Source organism: Rattus norvegicus, chromosome 6 (genome assembly GCF_036323735.1).
Source record: "Rattus norvegicus strain BN/NHsdMcwi chromosome 6, GRCr8, whole genome shotgun sequence".
Classification (NCBI taxonomy): Eukaryota; Metazoa; Chordata; class Mammalia; order Rodentia; family Muridae; genus Rattus; species Rattus norvegicus.
The window spans coordinates 73,454,205-73,474,759 of NC_086024.1; the positions used below are offsets into that span (position 1 = coordinate 73,454,205).

General features: G+C 39.3%; 1 protein-coding gene across 14 annotated transcripts in view; it reads right to left on the minus strand.

Moving 5' to 3' along the window:
• Window positions 1-6,435: 6,435 nt before the first annotated feature.
• Prkd1 (protein kinase D1) overlaps window positions 6,436-20,555 on the minus strand; it is a 313,794-nt gene continuing 299,674 nt past the window's right edge. For 11 of the 14 annotated variants that reach the window (XM_039113015.2, XM_039113014.2, XM_039113019.2 and 8 more), the window contains 2 exons: window positions 8,294-8,379; window positions 6,915-7,426 (listed from right to left, as the gene is read on the minus strand). In XM_039113015.2, coding sequence (XP_038968943.1) covers window positions 7,208-7,426; window positions 8,294-8,379 — 305 coding nt within the window. In that variant the 3' untranslated portion in view covers window positions 6,915-7,207. Of the gene's footprint in view, window positions 7,427-8,293; window positions 8,380-16,077; window positions 18,940-20,555 lie in introns of those variants that run through there. The other 3 variants (NM_001412095.1, NM_001276715.2, XM_063262561.1) reach the window with 2 other exon arrangements.

The window sequence follows — 20,555 nt, forward strand, 5'->3', positions numbered from 1 at the left end:
TTGAGTGGTAACTTGTCTGTTGTACAAGTATGTGGACTCTTGTTTGAGTATCCAGCAGTCACATAAGACCTGGGCAAGTCTTGCCTGCCTGTGTAGCTCCAGAATTGGTGGCAGAGAATGACACAACTCTGGATGCTACTGGCCAGACAGTATAATCAGAAGTGTGAACTCCAGATACACTGACAGACCTGGTCTCAAAGCGATGAGAACGAGTGATAGAAAGATACCTCATGGGGCTGGGGATTTAGCTCAGTGGTAGAGCGCTTACCTAGGAAGCGCAAGGCCCTGGGTTCGGTCCCCAGCTCCGGAAAAAAAAAAAAGAAAGATACCTCATGTCAACTTCTGGCTTCCTCGTGCACAGGCATAAAGGATCATATCTTTAAACACATAGACACAGACACAATACACACACACACACACACACACACAGACACCAAACACACACCACACATATCATATAGACATACCACATAGACATGCCACACACACACCACACATACCACATAGACATACCACACACACACACACACACACACATCACATACCACATAGACATACCACACACACACACACACACACACCACATAGCACATGTACACATACATATTCACCATCTATGCACACAAACACAAACATGAATCCTTATGCATTTACCACACATGTATATACACACATTCACGCACACACACCTATATCAGCAGATGGGGAAGAATGGGGGGCAGAAATTAGATACCGGATAGAAGTATCTGAATAGAGGAAAAAGAAGAGTCTGATATTTGTTTTGGTTTGTTGATGGTGGGAAAGAGAGCTCAATGTAAATCAAAATGAAATCTGCTATTGGATAATAATCGGCATGTATAATCGAGTCTGTGATGGCAGAGTATGTCTTGGTTGACAATAGAAAGACTAGGACAAAAAGGCATATAGAACATCTATGAAAAAACATTTTAAAAATTTAACATTCTGCTAAACCTTTAACGTTTCCACCATGGAGAAAGAGAAACTTCTTAAACATCTTAAACCAGAGTGACAGAGCAACAGAAGAGCTAATGATGCTGAGGAGATCATGAAGAGCACTTGTCCTGGGCGCCAAGGTTTTATTATATTTAAATATAGAAAGACAACTTGGGAGAGTCTACCACGCATCATATCGCCATTAGGTGAGAATGGCTGTAGGTTCGGAAGCTTTCTGAGACAAGTGCATACAGTTTGTCACAGAAAACTCTGTAAACTTAGGTACAAAGAGTGTTATCCTTCACACATCAGAGCCTGACAAAAGGAGTGGAGTAGATGTAAAGTTGGAATTGAGTATCATTTCACAGTGCATATTAAGGTTTAACAACCTGATAAATTTAATAGTTTATCATAAGAAAAAAAAGAAAGAACTTTAGAAACTGGTCATACAACAAAGCCATAAGCATTTATCCAAGGCTATCTATTAAATCTCAGTAAAATGATAGGGACATGGAGCCCCATGTTTGTACCCTTTGCTCCTCGGCACAGTGTTACCATAGGTAAATACAGGCTGGGGAAATGGCTCTGTACTGATGCAGGGGGCTGACCAGCAAACACCCATGGAGAATCAATACTATAATCTTCAATGGCTGCTGTACTTGCTAGGGCAATGATAGGGCGGGGAGAATGCTCTGTCTGAATTCAACCCAGTAAAACTGTAAAACAGCATTGTTAGGCCCCTTCTAAAGTTATGCCATGTAAGATGGTATCGTAAAGGAAGACAGAGGAAACATCCGCAATGAGGCAAAGTTTGTGCATTTCACCAGAATTAAGAAACTATTAATTTGAAGTAGAAGACAAGTAATGATGTCATAATCAGTAAACCAGCCATTATTAACTAAAAGAAACAAAAAATTCCAAGCAGAGATGCTAAAAATGTTATTAAAGATATGTATGAAGAACAAAAGCAGGTAAAGAGAAACAGAAAAGCAAACACTAGCCATACAAAAGAGTGTCAGGAACTGGCATCGCGATGGTTGGGCCTAGAAAGTGCCTCCAGCAAAGTGAAATGTTGTTCTCTTAGCAAGTAAAGGTAGCAGGGACCTGGTGTGTCTTCGGGAAAACTCAAGGCCTGTTTCTTAAGACAGTTAAGACAGGTAAAGACTGTGCAAGCTGTGAGTGCTTCATAGAAAGCAAAATTACTATTGACTGAACAAGGAAAGAGGAGGGAGTGGTGGCTTTCTTAAATTCATGTGCTCACTACATACATCCCATGAACAGTTCACCATGAGACTATCAAAATAGCTGCAGCAGAGTATTCCCTTCAAGTGTAGATATAACAAAAGCAACACTGACCAATAATATTTCTCTCCATACTCTCTTTCTGCTCAAGACAAAGCAAGAACAGTGGTAGGCTCTTTGGTAGATCACAGCATGCAGAGAGTAGCAATTATGGCCTTTCAAGTATGCGAGTGATGTTACTGCTTAAGAGCAACTGACTGTGACAAAGTATACACGATACATCTTCCCCTGTGTTTGGCAAAATGATAAAAAAAAGTCTGTCGGCATCTTATATTAAATATATACTGCCTTGCTCCTATTGGCATCATAATACGCCATTATTTTAAACGGTGGATTATTTTACTGAAAGTGATACTTTTATCATCGGCAGTGAGTACTGACTCACTGAAGCCTTACCGCATCACTGATACCTAGGTAGGAAGATGGTTGGCGAGGATAATTTTAATTTCTGATCCTCCTGCTTCAACTCCGAATGTCTGGATTACAGGAATATACCAGTGCGTTCTGATTTATGTAATGCTGAGGAGTGAAACCCAAGGCTTCATGGACACCACGGCAACCATTCTACTAACTAAGCTACATCTGCAGTGCTATCGGAACTTGACATCCAAATATTCAAATTGTAACTAACATACTCTTTATAAGTCTCTAATTAACACTCTCCTAGTCACTTGAGCAGAAACCTAAAGTCCATTCTGAACTCTTATATTTCACATTTAATCATTAGCAAGGACCACGGATTCATTAACAAGGACCACAGATTCCACCTCCCAGCATCTCTTGTAAGCACCTCATTCCCATCTTCCTAGTTATTGTCGCTTTTGTCAGCTCTCACTACCTCTTGCAAGGGTAGTTGGCCTTAGGGTCACTCATTTTGCCTCAGTGTTAATCCAGTCTCTGTGCTGCAGAAAGGGTGAACGTGTTGATGTTGATTCTTTTATTTGAAATATGAATGGCTTTCTCAGATTCACACAGTTCGGATTTCAAACCTTTAAAAACAGTGTGGAAGAGCATCTGAATCTTGATTATGCCTCCCACCTCCTGGATGTTCTAGAGTACGTCTCCACCTCTCAGTGTTATACGTTCATGCCTGTAAAGTGTCCATTTAATCTCTCTGTACCCTGTCAAGCCTTCAATGTGCACCTGGCAGAGCTGCGAGGAGAAAAGGCTGTTGTTTCAAGTCATGCTCAAACATCGCCTATTTGCTTTCCTTCCTCCAAGCCAAGGCTGTGGCATGCCTCATAATTTTATCTATGACTTTCTAAAGGCATTGGCAATTTATTTTTCCATCTAACCAGAAGGATTACTGTCTCAAGAGGAATACCCCATCCACACCCCAAAATCATACACAGAGCAAAACACCACATGGTAGAAAGCTCGAGTAAATTGAGGGATTTATATACTTTTACTTCTTTACTTTCTCTTGAATATGCTTACTATTTTTTTGTTATAGAAAAGATGCTGTTCATATTCTTACAACACTCATTCTTCTATTAGTTAACATGTTCTATTCTGTCAACCCAAAGAGACACCAATATGCTTTTGTATGCAGTCACATGAGTATGTACTAGGATGTGCACATGCACACATGCACACACAACCTATATCCTATTATATTTTCCCCCATATCACCCCTAAAGTAGTAGATTTAAAAACTGAATTTTTCAGACTATTGGTTTAAAATCCAGTAAAGACAGATATTAAACACTGGACAGATCAAATATTCTTGCTTGTTCTACTAAACTGAAATAATTCAGTCTTAGCACTCTGATTTATTCAGTGCTTCTCAACCCTTAGTCTTTGAATGAATACACACACACACACACACACACACACACACACACACACACACCACCACCACCACCACCACCACCACCAGCACCACATACACATATCTACATCTACCATCTCTATCTATGTACTTATCTTATCTATCTATCTATCTATCTATCTATCTATCTATCTATCTATCTATCCATCCATCCATCCATCCATCCATCCATCCATCCATCCATCCATCTATCTATCTATCTATCTATCTATCTATGTCTGTCTATCTATCTATGTCTGTCTATCTATGTATCTATCTATCTGTATCTTGTAATATAGTATGCCACTATCATCTCTTTGGAAAAAACCCACATTGCTAAACTTTGTGCACCTGTAATTCTGGTCATCTCAGTGCTACCCTTTCCTTCTTGACTGTATCTTGTTTGAGTGGATGTTCTTATAGGTTATTCTTCTCAGTTTTTATGGTTTATAAGAAAAACAATTTTTCTTATATCACATAAAAATAAAACTGAGCCAATCTCAACCGAAGAGTATTGAGAAGCACATAAAGAAATATTCAACATCCTTAGCCATCAGGGAAATGCAAATCAAAACAACCCTGAGATTTCACCTCACACCAGTCAGAATGGCTAAAATAAAACTCAGGTGACAACAAATACTGGCAAGGATATGGAAAAGAGGAACACTCCTCTATTGTTGGTGAGATTGCAAGCTGGTAGATATATCACTCTGGAAATCAGTCTAGAGGATCCTCAGAAAATAGGACATGGTACTACCTGAGGACCCAGCTATACCACTCCCAGGCATATACCCAAAACATGCTCCAACATATAACAAGGACACGTGCTCCACTATGTACATAGCAGTCTTATTTATAATAGCCAGAAGCTGGAAAGAACCCAGATGTCCCTCAAGAGAGGAATGGATACAGAAAATGTGGTACATCTGAGTACTACTCACTATTAAAAACAATGACTTCAGGAAATTCTTAGGCAAATGGATGGAACTAGAAAATATCATCCAGAGTGAGGTAACCCAATCACAAAAGAACACACATGGTATGCACTCACTAATATCCACTAATAAGTGGATATCAGCCTAAGAGCTTGGAATACCCAAGATACAATCCACAGACCACATGAATCTCAAGAAGTTGGAAGAACAAAGAGTGGATGCTTCAGTCCTTCTTAGAAGGGAGAACAAAATATTCACAGGACGAAATACACAGATAAAGTGAGGAGCACAGACTGAGGGAAAGGTCATCCAGAGACAGCCCCTCTCAGAGATCCATCCCATACACTGTCACCAAACCCAGAGAATATTGTGGATGGCAAGAAGTGTATGTTGACAGGAGCCTGATGTAGCCGTTTCCTGAGAGCATGACAAGTACAGAGGCAGATGCTCACAGCCAAGCATTGAACTGAGAATAGGGTCCCTAATGGAGGAGTTAGAGAAAGGACTGAAGGAGCTAAAGTAGTTTTCAATCCCATAGGAAGAACAACAATATCCACCAGACTCCCCAGAGCTCCCAGAGACTAAACCATCAATCAAAGAGTACACATGGAGGGACCCATGGCTCCAGCCACATATGTGGCAGAGGATGGCCTTATGGGGAATAAATGAGAGGAGAGGTCCTTGGCCCTGTGAAGGCTCAAAAACCCTCATGTAGAAGAAAGCCAGGGCGAAGAGATGAGAAGGAGTGGGTAGGTGGGTGGGGGGAACACTCTCATAGGGGCAGGGGATGGGAGGAAGAAATAGGGGGAATCCAGAAGGGAAATCAGGAAATGGGATAACATTTAAAAGGTACGTAAAGAAAATATCCAATAAAAAGAAAGAAAGAAAGAAAGAAAGAAAGAAAGAAAGAAAGAAAGAAAGAAAGAAAGAAAAAGCCTGTGGTTTGTTATCAGTCAGAAAATTACATTGAGTCTGCAACTTGTACATGCCTACTTCTGTCTTCACATTCCTGTTCGGCTTTATTAATTTTTTGCTTGAAAGTTTCCTTTCCAACTAAGTTAGGTGACATGCAAGGTATACACGTTTTTCTACATAGATGTCCCAGCAGTTAAGAGAACTGAGTGCTCTGGCAGAGGTCCTGGGTTCAAGGCCAACATGCATACTGCCTGTAATCACTGTTCCAAGGGATCTGATACCCTCTCCTGACCACCTTTACGAGGCCCAGGCACATGCATGGTGAGCAGACATACATGTGAGGCAAAACATTCATACACTAAAAGTAAATAAAGATATAAAATGTTAAAAAAAGAAATGCTTCTCTACATTTTGATGTTCATTTTTCCTATCTTTGAGAAAAATAGCTTTGAACTTCATTGTCCTAAATAGAAGACCATAGACTATAAGTAGAAATAACTGGATTATACTGACACCAACTTTGAAAAGAGTATTTATTTCTTATTATTCAAAAATACACAAAAGGCCAACATTTGGTGGGTTGCTGGTTTTCCTTGATACAGTTGCTATTGTAAGAAAGGAGGAAATGCATCTGGTATGTAAAGCAGTTTACAGTCTAAGGCATTTAGGCTTAGTGCAGTGGCTCCACATAATGAGGTGCACTCACTAGAGTTAAATACACTGAGGCACACCAGACAGGCAGAGGATCTGACACCACACAGTAGAACTGTTTTCATGCAAGTCAATCTTAGCACTTATACGCCTTCTCCTCATCTTTCATTCTCCCCCCCCACCCCACCCACTGTGCATTTTGAGTTGTTCACAGAACACCGGCAGATTATCTACTCTTCAAGAGTTTGCTTACAACACCACTATCAATAGGGGCACACCAAACACAATGGTGTCATGGATTGGAGCTGGCTCTCACCAAAATGAGGCTCTGGTAGGAAAAACACTGATTTGCAAAGGCACAGTGGAGACAGGTTTAATGTATTAAATATAACATAAATCATTCACAATAACAAGTTTAGTGTTTCCGGGAACTTTTGTTAATACAACACAGTTGGTCACACAAAATACAAATGCTTCTGTTGATTTGTCTTGGCAACTCAGATACATCAACAGTGCTAACAGTTTAACAGCTTTGTTCTCATCTGACAGAAAATAATGGCAGTTCTGCAAGGCAAATGTTAAACCTGACCGTATGTATTTATTAATTCCACAGTGTTTTGACAGATTAGAGGGGAGGGAATCAGAGGATGCTGACACGCTCACTGAGGGCTTTCATCTCTCTCTCTTCAGCCTCAGGACTGTCGCCATGGCTAGCACTCAGATTGATCAGGTGCGCGGGATACTGCAGTCCCTGCTCGCCTGCATACTGTTCCCACCTCGAGTCATCGCTTTCATGGGTAATATAGCGTTCTCCAATTCTGCATTCCAGCTCGCGTAAATCTAACCAGGTCTGGTAGTCCTGAAGAAGAAATTCCAAAATATCATCTTAGAGATCATTGCAACTGACGTGCTTTTCCTACATTGGCAGTTCTTCTAGTCTGTGAGGTGACCTTTCCTTTCTAGTCTCTCAAGGCTGCCCCATTCACCATGCATTCACAGGCAGCATCAACACCGAGGTCAACCTATTTGCTTAGCCCTAGACCATGCATGCTGCTTGTAGGACGCCATGGCTCCCAGTGTAGATAATTAATGCTTGTAGTCAAGCAATTAGGAATGTTGACATTGCTTCACAGTTTAATGGCTATAAGTAATCCTTCATTATTTCAGAATATCATTTTCTAAACTTTAACACTCAATGTGAAAACAGCAAATATTTAAGAGAGAATGCAGTATACATTCATATACTTTACATCTGCCATGTATTTATATTCATGCATAATATCCTGAGACTTGAAATACAGCTTGCAAATGAGGCCAATAAATGGGCAGATGGGTATCTATTGAGACAATTATCAGGATTAAGCATACAGATGCTTTCCAAATCTGGTCTTTTTGCATTCTGCTATGACCCTTCGTATGTGTATCTCTCTCTGTCTCTGTCTCTGTCTCTCTCTCTCTCTCTACTTCTCTCTCTCTCTCTCAGAGCTCTGTCCATATATTCTGTGTATATGTGTACCTTCATCAAATCTTCCTGATAGAAAGAGGGACATTTAGAAATACTACACTGTTATTAAATCTCAAGAAATCACATGCATTTTGGAAAAAAATAATGTTAGGGTAATTACATCTGTATAAACATGACAAAAGATTTTTACAGCTAATATAAAAGTCTTCTATAAATAATTGGAAACATACCAACAAAAGACAAACCACAGATGACTTTTACCTGTAGCCAGGGGTGACTCAAGGTCTTGTCCACACTGTAGCGTTTTCTCATTTTCACTTGTAGCAAGTTATTGATAAGATCAATGGCTGAAAATTAATCATTATTAAAAATAGTTACCAATTATGTAATGAATATGGAATGTACAAAGAGTCTTGAGAATATCTGGTATTATAGAGATATAAGAGCCATTTAGTGGTAATAGTAAAACCTGAAGGCAATTACTGGAGAATTCTAAATCAAGTTGGAAATCAGGGGGCGGGAGGGGCAAGTATTTGAATTTATTACACAACGGGAATTTTAACTTGTAAACTCTGTAATATTTTTTATTTTAATATATGCAATTTTAACATGTCTTAAACAAATATAAGACTAGTATTGAAGAAAGAAAATTGCTAATTTTGTTATAAAATATAACCAATATTTGAATACATATAAAGGGAATTCCAGGTTTCAATTAGTTGGATGTGGGAGGCCAAGAGGCCAAGGCTGAAGGAATGTTTGAACTACAGTGTGAGTCCCTACTTTGAAAAAAAAATATGGTTGAAGATGCAGATATGTGGATATTGTATATTCTAGAAAAAATACAGTAAAACATGAATCACTTTTCAAAATATACCTGTGACCTAAAAACAGTTCTGTAGGAAATGACTTTATCTTTGAAATTTTTCTTTTGTTTTTCAAAAGGGCAATAAATTAGATTTATATTGGAAATTTTTTATTTCCTGGTACAAGACAAGTACTGCCCTCTGAAGAGTTAGGATCGCTGCCCAGTCAATTGTCTACTCTGCCTGCCTGGGGCTCATGTGCACAGAATTCAGGGAGAAAAGAACGTTTTTCCCTTTACCTTCTGTACGAAGCGTCTACCTGACACCACGTGATGACGTTCTCGACATTAAACTGTTGCAGGGTTGTATTTTCAGCTTCCATGCTACATTTTATTCTTAAATTAAATCTTCCATTTCGGACTGGTTTTCATAACTTATCTATTTCGTTTTATTGCCCCTCCCCCTAATGTGTAGTATCCAATAATATAAGCTTTTGCGGTAGAGTATGCCGCTTCTCTTGACTAGCCTACCCTACGCCTGAAGTCCGACCGAGCGATTTTTCTACTAAAAGCCTTAATACATGAAAAACAGAGAATTAACTCTCCAGGTTTCCCCACCAGATTTTAATAGGGACGTCCTGAAGAACTGTGACTTATCCACATCCGCTTGCGTGGCCTTGAAAATCCAGACTGAAACAACTGTCCACAGTAACAAACTTGCAACATTCAGTCCAAACAGATTCAAATCCTCCGTTATTAAGCAAAGGAAATTAACTTCCATAATTTTTGGCATTTAGGATTTTTCCTTTGGTTCTAATATTTATATATTTTCCAAAACCAAAGGGCTTTATAACCAACACTAACTTTTTGATTAGGAAAATTAAATGCAACAACACACATTTAAAGGCCACCTCTGCCTCTCAACCCTGCCTTGGCGAGGGTACCTGAGGAAGTAGGGTACTTAGTACAATTTCAGAGTCCAAGCATGTGTTTTCTCCAGGCTTTTGAAAGTATGGTTCTCCCTGTGCACAGTGTGTTGGGCATGAGCTTTAAAACATCCATTCATATGATTTACTCGCTGGAGAGTAAAGTGCACCTTCCACTCTGGCTGCTGTGAAGGCACAGTTCAAAAATGGAGGCCAAGGGGTGAAGGCAGAGCTCATGTGCTACGGCAAGCACGCAGCGGCAATACATTTCTCCAAGCACCGCAGGGCATAAATACACGTTATTAATTCACTCGTTCTGCTTTGAATTCTGTAATTAGAAAGGTGGGAGTACAGTAACTCAACAAAAGGTCTGCTTTGTGCCCAAATGGGCCCCAGCAGTGAGCCGCACGGCCTAATGGATAGAGAAGTCGTGGCGGAGGAAGGACTACAAGTGTCTACAGAGAAATGGAAAATGGAAAGATGGAAAAATTGTTCTGAATGAAGCATATGATCCCGGGGCCTGCCTGCCGCAGTCCTCTCGTGACCTGAATAAGCAGAGCAAAGCAATGAGGTACTTCCTACGAGAAAGCACTTCGGCTGCAAGGAGAGAAGAAGTGAATACACGTGTGGATCAATGTGTCTTTGCGGCTCTTAAGAAACAGAATGTAAAACAAAAAACCTGAGTGTAAAAATCTCCGGTCAACATTATAGCCTTTCCATTATTCAGAAAAAAATATGTTTTCGTTTCTTAATTTTTGAAAGCACCACTTGCTTATCACCACCTAGGGAAACTCTCGAGACAATTCCTTTAATCAAGTTTCATACGATATAGCCTCAATTGCATGATCCAAAGTGGCTTCCAGTAAATCCACTGTGCGTGCGTGCATGTGTGCATGCACAAGCATGTAAAATGCCACATCAAGATTTTTTTTTTTTTATTTCTGGGTTTTGAACTCAGGTCATATGCTTGTAAGCAATTCAGCTGCAATCGCATAGGTGCTAGCCCATGTTGCTCAGACTGCAAAGTGGCAACTCTTAGCATTTGACTCAGTTATAGGAAAGGGTTTTCCTTTTTCAGGTTACCTAGATTGCTCCTATTGATAGTTTAGAGAACTATATTGTTGGACACAGCAGCTTTTCAGTCTCTCTCAGCCTCACCCTACACAGTCGTTCAGTGGCCTCTTAGATCCCAGTCTTTCTGCACAGCCCTCTGCTAATAGTCACTAGACCTTGATAATGTCCTTCTAAAAACTGGGGCAAATTTTTGCTTATTATTATTGGCAAGTTTGATCTATACATGGGCCTTCTTTCTATGCCCTTGGAGTAAAAGATTTTATTCTTTAAAACTGTTGCATCCATGTTAGACATGGTATAACAATAGCTCTATGAAATGCAGCTTCAATCTATAATTATACCAAAAAGGGGAAGTTACAGTTACTCAAAGCCCAGAAGTTGATTAAAGTCAGGTGGCTTAGAGGCTATAGTGTTGAGGCTGCAACTCAGGAAACCCAGCTTCCCAGGCTGTGATCTTATACAATATGGCAGACAGAAGCCATATCATACTGTAACTGTATTGTTACTAACTGATAATGTCAGCATTTAACAATTTTATAATTTTTATAGGATATTTTTATCTATATTTCAAATGTTATCCCCGTTCTTGGTTTCCCATCCTTAAATCCCCTATCCTATACTGCCTTCCCCTTCTTTTATGAGTGTTCCCTCACCAATCCATCTACCCCTTCATGCCTCCCACCCTGATGTTCCCCTACACTGGGGAGTCCAGCCTTGGCAGGGCCAAGGGCTTCCCATCCCATTGGTGACCAACAAGGCCATCTTCTGCTACATATGCAGCTGGAGCCATGGTCTGTCTATGTGTAGTCTTTGGATGGTGGTTTAGTCCCTGAGAGCTCTGGTTGGTTGGCACTGTGTCATGCTATGGCAGGGCCTCTCAGGAGACAACTATATCAGGCTCCTGTCACCATGCACTTCTTGTCATCACCAAGAATGTCTGGGTCTGGTGGCTGTATGAATATGGGATGGATCCCCATGTGGGGCAGTCTTTGGATGTTTTTTCCTTCAGTCCAAACTTTGTCTCTGTATCTCCTCCCATAAATATTTTTGTTCTCCCTTCTAAAAAGAGCTGAAGCATTAAACTTTGGTCATCCTTCTTAAGCTTCATGTGGTCTGTGGATTGTATCTTTGGTAGTCTGAGCCTTGGTGATAATATCCACTTATCAGTGAGTGCATACCATGTGTCTTTTTTTGTGATTGAGTTACCTTACTCAGGATGATATTTTCTAGTTCCATCCATTTGCATATGAATTTCATGAAGTCATTGTTTTTGATAGCTGAGTAGTACTCTATTGTGTAAATGTATCACATTTTCTGTATCCATTCCTCTGCTGAAGGACATCTGGGTTCTTTCCAGCTTCTGGCTATTATAAATAAGGCTGCTATTAACATGTGTCCTTGTTATACATTGGAGCATATTTTGGGTATATGCCCAGGAGTGGTATAGCTGGTAGTACTATGTCCAATTGTAATCATGGACTTTAGAAGGTGTTAAGCCAGAAATACAGGGGGAACATGTACAGTAGGTTTAGGGAGGTTTAGAAGTGCCCAGCCATTGAGCTAATCAAGACACATCAAAATTAGCTGGTGTGTGTGTGTGCGCGCATGTGTGTTTCATTTGCAAATTTAGAGAGCTCTTGGTCAGGTGCAATGCGTGTGTGAGCCAGTGGGAGACAAATGGTTTAACTAATTCACCCTCACCAATACAATGGACATTAAATTTTTCATTATGTTTCCATTACGCTTTTACATATTGAATTCAGGGCTTCTTGTGTTTCATTGTAACTGCAGCCCACAGTTTAGCCCTCAAAGAATATTCTGAATGTGATATGATTTCCTTCTGTCCGTTTTTTTCACTCTCCACATGAATAAACTCATTTACTATGTGTTAATCCCATTATTAGAACCTTTTTTTCGGGCAAAGCACAGAACTTTAAACAGAGAACTTTCTGGCTACATCCTAACTCACACTTCCAGGGCTATTATTTCTTGAGCAGATTTTTCCTACTCCAGAGTTCCCATCTAGCTCATACTTCATTAGCCCCAACAGGCTATTACAGGAGGTTTCTCACCCACAAAATACATTACTGTGAGCGGGATCTATCTGTCCTTGATGCTACTCTACCTATCAACTCGGCAAGCCTATGGAGAAAGAAAAGGAGCTATTCTGACATAATAGATCCCTGGCAAAGGAATTCTGACAAATAGTGGCTTTTAGTCATTTCCTCTAAGGACCATGATTGGTTTTCTAAATGTTTAAAAAAAGCCATCTATTTAATCATTAATTATGGGAATCTATCAGAAATAAAGTCTAAAATTCTCAGTGAATGATTACTGCATCGAGTCTCCTTTCATGAGACGCAGGCAACTGTAGCCTGTCTCACACACATTAGTATCTTTCTCATTTCAATCATGGGTCTCTCAAAAGCACACTAGCCACAAGCCTACACTGATTAACTTCTTAAGGAATTCAAAGTGTATCTATCTGTCTCTTGTCTGCTACCCAGAGTTTGTAAGGACACTTTCATGTCCTCCCTGGTTCCAGTTCCCAGCAGGCATTGCTGTAAACACTTCACAAAAGAAAAAGGACCAAGAGTAGGAAAGGAAGTGGCAGTAACAAAACAAACTCTAGTGCCAACAGTCCCAAAGGAGCAAAAAAAGTCAAGGTGCTCCAGCTGTAGCTGTCAATCTGAAAAAAAATCAGGAGGCTAACATTCACATATGGATATGAGTTACTTCAATGATTGTTTCAAGCACTACCCGTTTACTTGCAAATTTCACTGTTCTTAAAAGCTGAACAATATCCCATTTTATAAATACATAAAGTTTTTATTATCCATTTCTCACTTGATTGCAAGCAAGGCCATTTCCAACTTCTGGCTCTAAACAATAGAGCAGCTCTGCACACAGATGAGCAAGCATTTCTATAGAAAAATGTTAGCTTCGAGTCTTAAATATGTCCCTTTCGATCTAAACAACCAAGCAGCTGAGTAGACAGTAAGGGACCAGAGGTGAAAAGGCTTCCTCCAAGGAAAGAGAGATAGAATATAACAATGAAGAGATAAAGGGAAAACTAGGAGAATTAACTGGGAGGGAAATAAAAATGCAGGATATATAGGACAGTATATGGAAAAGGACAACTAATACCAGAGGCATGTTGAAAAGCCATAAGAAATCCCACTGCTCTAAAAGTGTCTTAAATATAGACATATGTGAAATGAATCTAAATGGAGTCACCACCATATCATAGGGGATATAATGCCATAAAGATATATCACCAAGTAAAACTTCTTTGTTGAATTCTTAGCCCAAGAGTACCATATGCTCCCCCATATCATCACAGGCTGTTACCAAGGCTATTAGTTGCTCTCCACGGCATGATGGTAAATCCTTATTGGTGAAGACACAATTTAATTATGTCATCAAACATCAAGAAATTAGGCTGGAGCCCAACTAGGCACTTTACTCCTACTGTGTAGCATTTGTGGTGTTGGAAGGCAGTCCGCATGCTACTGGAGGAGACAACTAATCCATCTGATTCAGTAACAAACTCTGAAAACTACAGCAGTAATCTCTCTGTAAGATACGTTGCTGTAATAATGGCACGTGTTATGGTACTTACCAATAACGTTTAATTGAATTTAAGGCCTGTACCATGTGATGAAACCCATGCCTGAAACTATTAATGTGGCTGTGAACCTGAGACCCAATAGAATATAAGCTCTAGGTGAATTCTACCTCTTTTCTTCTGTGAAAGGATCGTTGTAATAAAATGACTACAATGACATCTTCTGAATCTCACAGATCAAAGCATCAGTTAATCTTCATAAGAGAAGGCTTTTATTTTCAAGTGCACCATACACAGAGACCTACAACTAGACAATGTGTAAAGAATGAAGGACTTTGGAGTACTTAGCCCTAATTGGGATATCTTTTTTAACATCCTTCTGCTCAAGGCTAAAATATCTACATAAAAGATAGATGGAGAGATTGTAAGAATCATAGATGGATTACTCCAAGGAAATAGCATCTTCTCTAAACAATAGGACTGATGTGCATATAAACACACAGTAACTGTGACAGCATGCCTAAGACCTGTACATGCTTAAGCCAGACAAAATCCTACTGCCAAGAAGGTTGTGGAAACAAACTTCCATCCCAAACCAAGAGTCTGTTTGCAATTGATACTGGCTGGGAAAGAGAAGACCAGTTTTCTCCAATGGAGTGTTACTAGTCCTATTAACCAGACTCCAGGGCAACATAAAATGGATTCTATGTTTTTGCTTTTGGGGTGGGGGAGTACTTTCTGTTTCATTTTGTTTTTGTCTTATTTGTTTTGATTTTCATAGTTCTTTTGTTATTTTGCTGTTGTTACTGTTGAACAATGTGAGAAGGAACATAAACTGGGTGGGTAGGGGAATGGAAGGATTCAGTAGGAGTTCAGAGAGAGAAATTATTAGTATAATAAAATATAACATATGAAAAAAAATAAAAAGAGGTAGAATGCTGACCTAGAAGAAACTAGGTAAAGTATTGCTTTGAAAGGTGAAGGTGTGCAGAGGGGAAATGGGAGAAATGGATACAAGAGTAGGCCAGGTTGTGAATTCCTCTAAAAAACAAAGTGAATGAGGCAAAAACAGGTCGAGGAGTTGGGCAAAGTGGGGCATGAGATGGCAAAGTGGTGTGATGGTGCCTAGGCAGGAAAAGAAAGAGCCATGCAGAAACTACAGGTCACATGGGCCCGGTAAGGATCTGGAGTGCCAACGTAACATAGAAATCTACCAGACAAGGACATGTGGATAGCCTATACTTCTTTCCACAAATCCAGAAAAGCAATTATTTCAGATGTCTGGCTTTTGTGGGACAGGGAATGCTATAACATGGTACTCTAAGCTCTACAGGATAATAAGCTGAGGCGACTTTAGATGGCTGGGTTTCATCTAGGGACAAAGCAAAGCTGAGACTCTCACCCTCTTCATACTTTCTTCCCCTTTTTGTTTCTATCCTGGCATACAATAGGGGCAAACTGGGATGTACCTACAATTACTTGCAATAAATATGACAGCAATGTTTGCATTGCCATGATTGCATTCCAATCATTTCATCCTATTTATTCTCAGAGTCAATCCTCATACTGTTCTAGCAATTCTAATCTCTTATTATCTATACGTTCAGTCCCATTAATAGTTGGCTGTCATATAGTCTCTTAAGCAGCCATATTAGAACAATATAGGGAGTTCTTTTCTTTTCTTTTTTTTTCAGTTTCTTTTCTTATGAGAACACTATGGACAATGCAAATTTTAATTTTTACATTTCTCATTCGTGATCGAAGATTTGCTTCTTTCAAAAAAGTCTTTAGTCATACATCCATGTTTTCCTAAAAATTGGAAAAAGGGAGAAATACAGTTCTTAAATCTGTTTTACCTTATCTTCTTTCTTTTTTGTTATTGGCTTGCAACTTTTTGCCCAGCAATTTTTCTCATTACTCTATTAAACAAAAGAGTAACTTGTCCATACAATTTTACCACACACTCATTGTTAAACAGAATGGGTCCTTTCCAATGTGTCTGGAAAGTGTAAGGACAGCTAAACCTCCATGGAGCTCATGGCGAGGTGCACAAGGACATTCTCAGGAGATGGAAATTTAGTATGTATCCTGATTCCGAGGGCTTTAGGGTTAATAGACAAATAAGTGCTTCATAAGTAAAGGTATTTTGATTCTATTTTCCTCTGGCATCAATGCCCTGAATTAACCTTGAAACTACAAACTATACTCTAGTCATTCTGTATTTCAAACTAAACATCAAGTATTTGGATAGCAACTCCTAAGTATACAAGATATATGAGCCCTGCTGTGGAAAAACTGAAACCTTGTAAAGCTTGGAGGAAATCCTGGAAAGATGTTATTACTGACACTTCTGCATAGCTAAATATGTAGGGCCCACAGTTCACATCTCCCATCAAATCCTATCTCCATGTTTCATCAAGACCTTTTTAATCAGCTCAGAGTGTGGCAGTTTCTTCCTATTCTCTCCATTAGCTCTGTTGAGGTCAGAGAGTTTCCTGGTAAACTTGAAGATTCTCTAAAACAAAAGCTGCACTGGAATTTTGAGATAATAGAAAACCACAAAATAGCTGTTTGGGAGCTCCAATGCATTAACCAGGAATTTGAATAGACTCTTTTTCAGCTCTAAGTTTTAATGCTCACGCCTTATGTATGTGGTCTATCTGTTTTGGTTATAATATTTTTGGATGATAGGGCACCAAGCTGTGTAGAATGCAATGGATCATAGGAAACATTGACTGTTGTCAGAAAACCAGAAGGATGTTGGCAATATGGAGTATCTAATTTACAGCAGAGAAAGGACTCATGACAACCCAATGTTCATCATTTTTGTCCAGGCATATAACTTTTTATTTTGATGCTTTCTATGCTCACATTTATCCATCCCACCTGATTCAGGCTGATATTTTCAGAGGGATGCTATTTTGATGGAGCCACCACCAGCCACCCTTTAGGGTTTTTAATTCAAGGCAGTGGTACACGCCCTTTCCAGTCTACCCCTGACTGCTGAAGTGTAACGCTTACTACCTCTCTCCCTTTGCTTGGCTTCACACCGATGGGAACTTGTGTGTTTATTTTAAAAATCGTTTTGCAACCCTTCACATTCCAGCTCTCAACCCAGCATGCCGTTGCTCAGCAACACTAACTGGGACGCTCCTCTCAGGGGCTGCCAGCAGCTAACAAGGCCACTGGAAATCATCATCTCACTCGTTCCTGAGTCAATTACCGAAATCCAATGAAGTGTAAGACCTTTAGAGACTCAAGTTGATGGCTTTACTGCTCTCAGTTCTTTCCTCTATAGAAAGTATTCTATCAATGGTTACTCTCTGCTTCACATTCAATCACTTTTTTTTTTTTCTGAAGATCAACAACACGATCTTGAAAAACCATGAATTGTTTCAACACAAGCATATAGAGGTTATTACACCCAGACTTGAAATTTAAGGTAGCAACACAAATACATTTCTGTCATAGAGTGTTCTTTATTTTCATTCCATGCTAAAATCCTTTTGTAAGAAAGTTATGTTTCTAAAAATGAATGCTCAACCAGAAGAAAGGTAAAAATCTTTAGGTGAGGAGTCTCCAGGTAGCTTCTGGGAGTTTTAGAAGTGCCTTGGACATTCCTATTATTCTCAGACCTTAAACTTGGCTAAAAAACGTCTTTGTAGACTTTTACATAGATTTCAATAGAAGTTTGAGGATTTAAACAGAGGATTCTGGTTTACAGGTTTCGGTAGAGGGTGGTGGGGTGTATTTGCCCATGGATCCCTGCTAGTGCTGGGATTGCTGACTTTTAGAACAGATTTTGTGTTGCTGTAGGTTGAGGGAACAAGGACATTGAAAGTGGTTTATAACTAGATCACTATAATGCCATGGATCATTGAATAAACAAATATAAATATGAAGGAAACATTAGGAATCCGTTCTGAACCATATCTTGCTCAGTATTTTAGAATCAAGACTTAAGGGGGCTTTTAGGTTTATTAAGTGTGCAGAACATGCTGTTAGTAATAACAATTGAGTTGAATTATAGAAATAATTCCCCAAATGGCTACAGTCTAGAGCAATGAGTGATAGTGGTAAGAAGATATTTCATAGCCAAATCAAACTAGATCCACTATTTGGATACCTCAATTCTCTACCCTCTAATTCTTCTAATTGAAGAATTGGGAAATATGAGTTAGAGAAGGGGAGGGGCTATGTAAGTTGGGGACCAGGAGAAGGGGTCTGGTGATTGGGATGTAAAGTGAAAAAATAAATGGGAAAAACATGTATAAGCATGAGTAAAGCCTTAAAACTCACAGTTAATCATTATTTTTCGTATTGTCCCCAAATCAAATGTTATGCCAAACTAAATATATTTAAAATAAGGTGGAGCAGGCTTCAGACTATTATCAGTTGTCGTTGTCGTTGTCGTCGTCGTCGTCGTCGTCGTCGTCGTCGTCGTCGTCATCATCATCATCATCATCATCATCATCATCATCACTATTGTATAGTTTTACTATGTAGCCCAAGTTGACTTTCAACATTTGGTCATCTGGGTTATAAGAAATTGCAGCGATGTGCCAGTATTATACTTATTATAATATATCATACTTCACAAGAGTCATTGAACCTAAAGGTAGATCTGATCTGAGGTTCTGTTTAAAAGTAACAGAAGCAAAGAAGATCATTCTTGGATCAAATCACCAGAAGACAAGAGACTGTGGCACTCGTGAAGGCTGATGAGCTTGATTTGGAAAAGAGGTGATAATTCGAATCCTTCCACCAGTGCCCTTCTGGTCATTGTATTAGGCTTTAACCAAGAGAACTTGGGCCCTTTTAAGCCTGTTTACTTTCTATGACTGGAAGAAACTGAAACTATTCTGAATAATTGCTCAGTATATTGGTATACTCGGGCATATGTGTTAGGTAAGATACTCTATTTTTCATAAATTACTATGTATGTTTTTAGAGTATTCTCTTTTGCTATTGTGGATAGAACCAAACATCAAGTATTTACCCACCCGTGGCCCTTATTACTCAGACATCTACAATGGGTATAGATGCTGTATTTCAGCTCAACTATGGTAGAACTTTAGAAGCACAATTTTCAATCCTTATTCAAATATTACACAAAATTTTTATTATTGTGGAGACAAATAACCAATTTTGAGGAAATACAATGTCAACTATCCTTATAAAAGTTCTGATCATTCTCTCAATTGGCCATTTATTGGAGAAAATCCTACTAGCCATATTAAACTTGCATTCCTGATAAGTGGATCCTTTCTTAGTGGGACAGACTTCCCCATATTTCCTCCCTGGAACTATTGATGCACACAGAACCACATAAACTAACTCCACTGGTGGACATCTTTTCAAATCATCACAGGCTCACAATGGTCAAATTCCCTTTTAATGAATACAGTAAAAAACTCTTCTAAAAATTAAACACAGTTGCAGAATTTTAAATTGAGGGCATTTAAAATGTTGCCCCCCATAGAGGTTCTGACCTACATATTCAATTCACTTTATCAACTATGGCTGCACTCCTGGCACCCAGACAGCTTTTCTGAAGCACTTCTCTGACTGGTCCCAGCACCTCTCTTGCGTCCTGTTCTGTCTGACAGTGGTGTTAATATGTTGACAAATCAATCTATTCATTAATATTCAGCAGGCTTGCGGGATCTGCATGCCTTATAAACTGTTACCACACAGCTTAATTAGTAAGATGGCAATTGTCTTTCTTTTGTTTCTCATATCGTCGGATGTCTGGGTCTTATCGAACCAAAACTTACATTCATGAGCTTACTCATTTTGTTTTGAACAAACTGTTGTGAAAGTAGGACCTGGGTTGGTTCCATTTCACAGTGGCAAAGCACTGTTTTTGAACTGTTTAGCATTCTGTAGCACTGTTGGTTTCTGAAACCATACCATGTGCTGATGGCGCTCAGCTTTTATTTAGCCTTTCTTTGTAGTTGTACTTGCTGTATTTTCCAGGGTTTTTTTTTTTTTGGGGGGGGGACACTTGCAGCCAATTTTATTTGAACTTATCAAGTTGAATGACAAAAACTGTTTTAAAATAAAATGTGAATGTTTTGATACATGTAGTGGTATCTTGCAGCTATTGGCTACTTTGAAGTATCACATAATCTACAATATAGAGCTGGG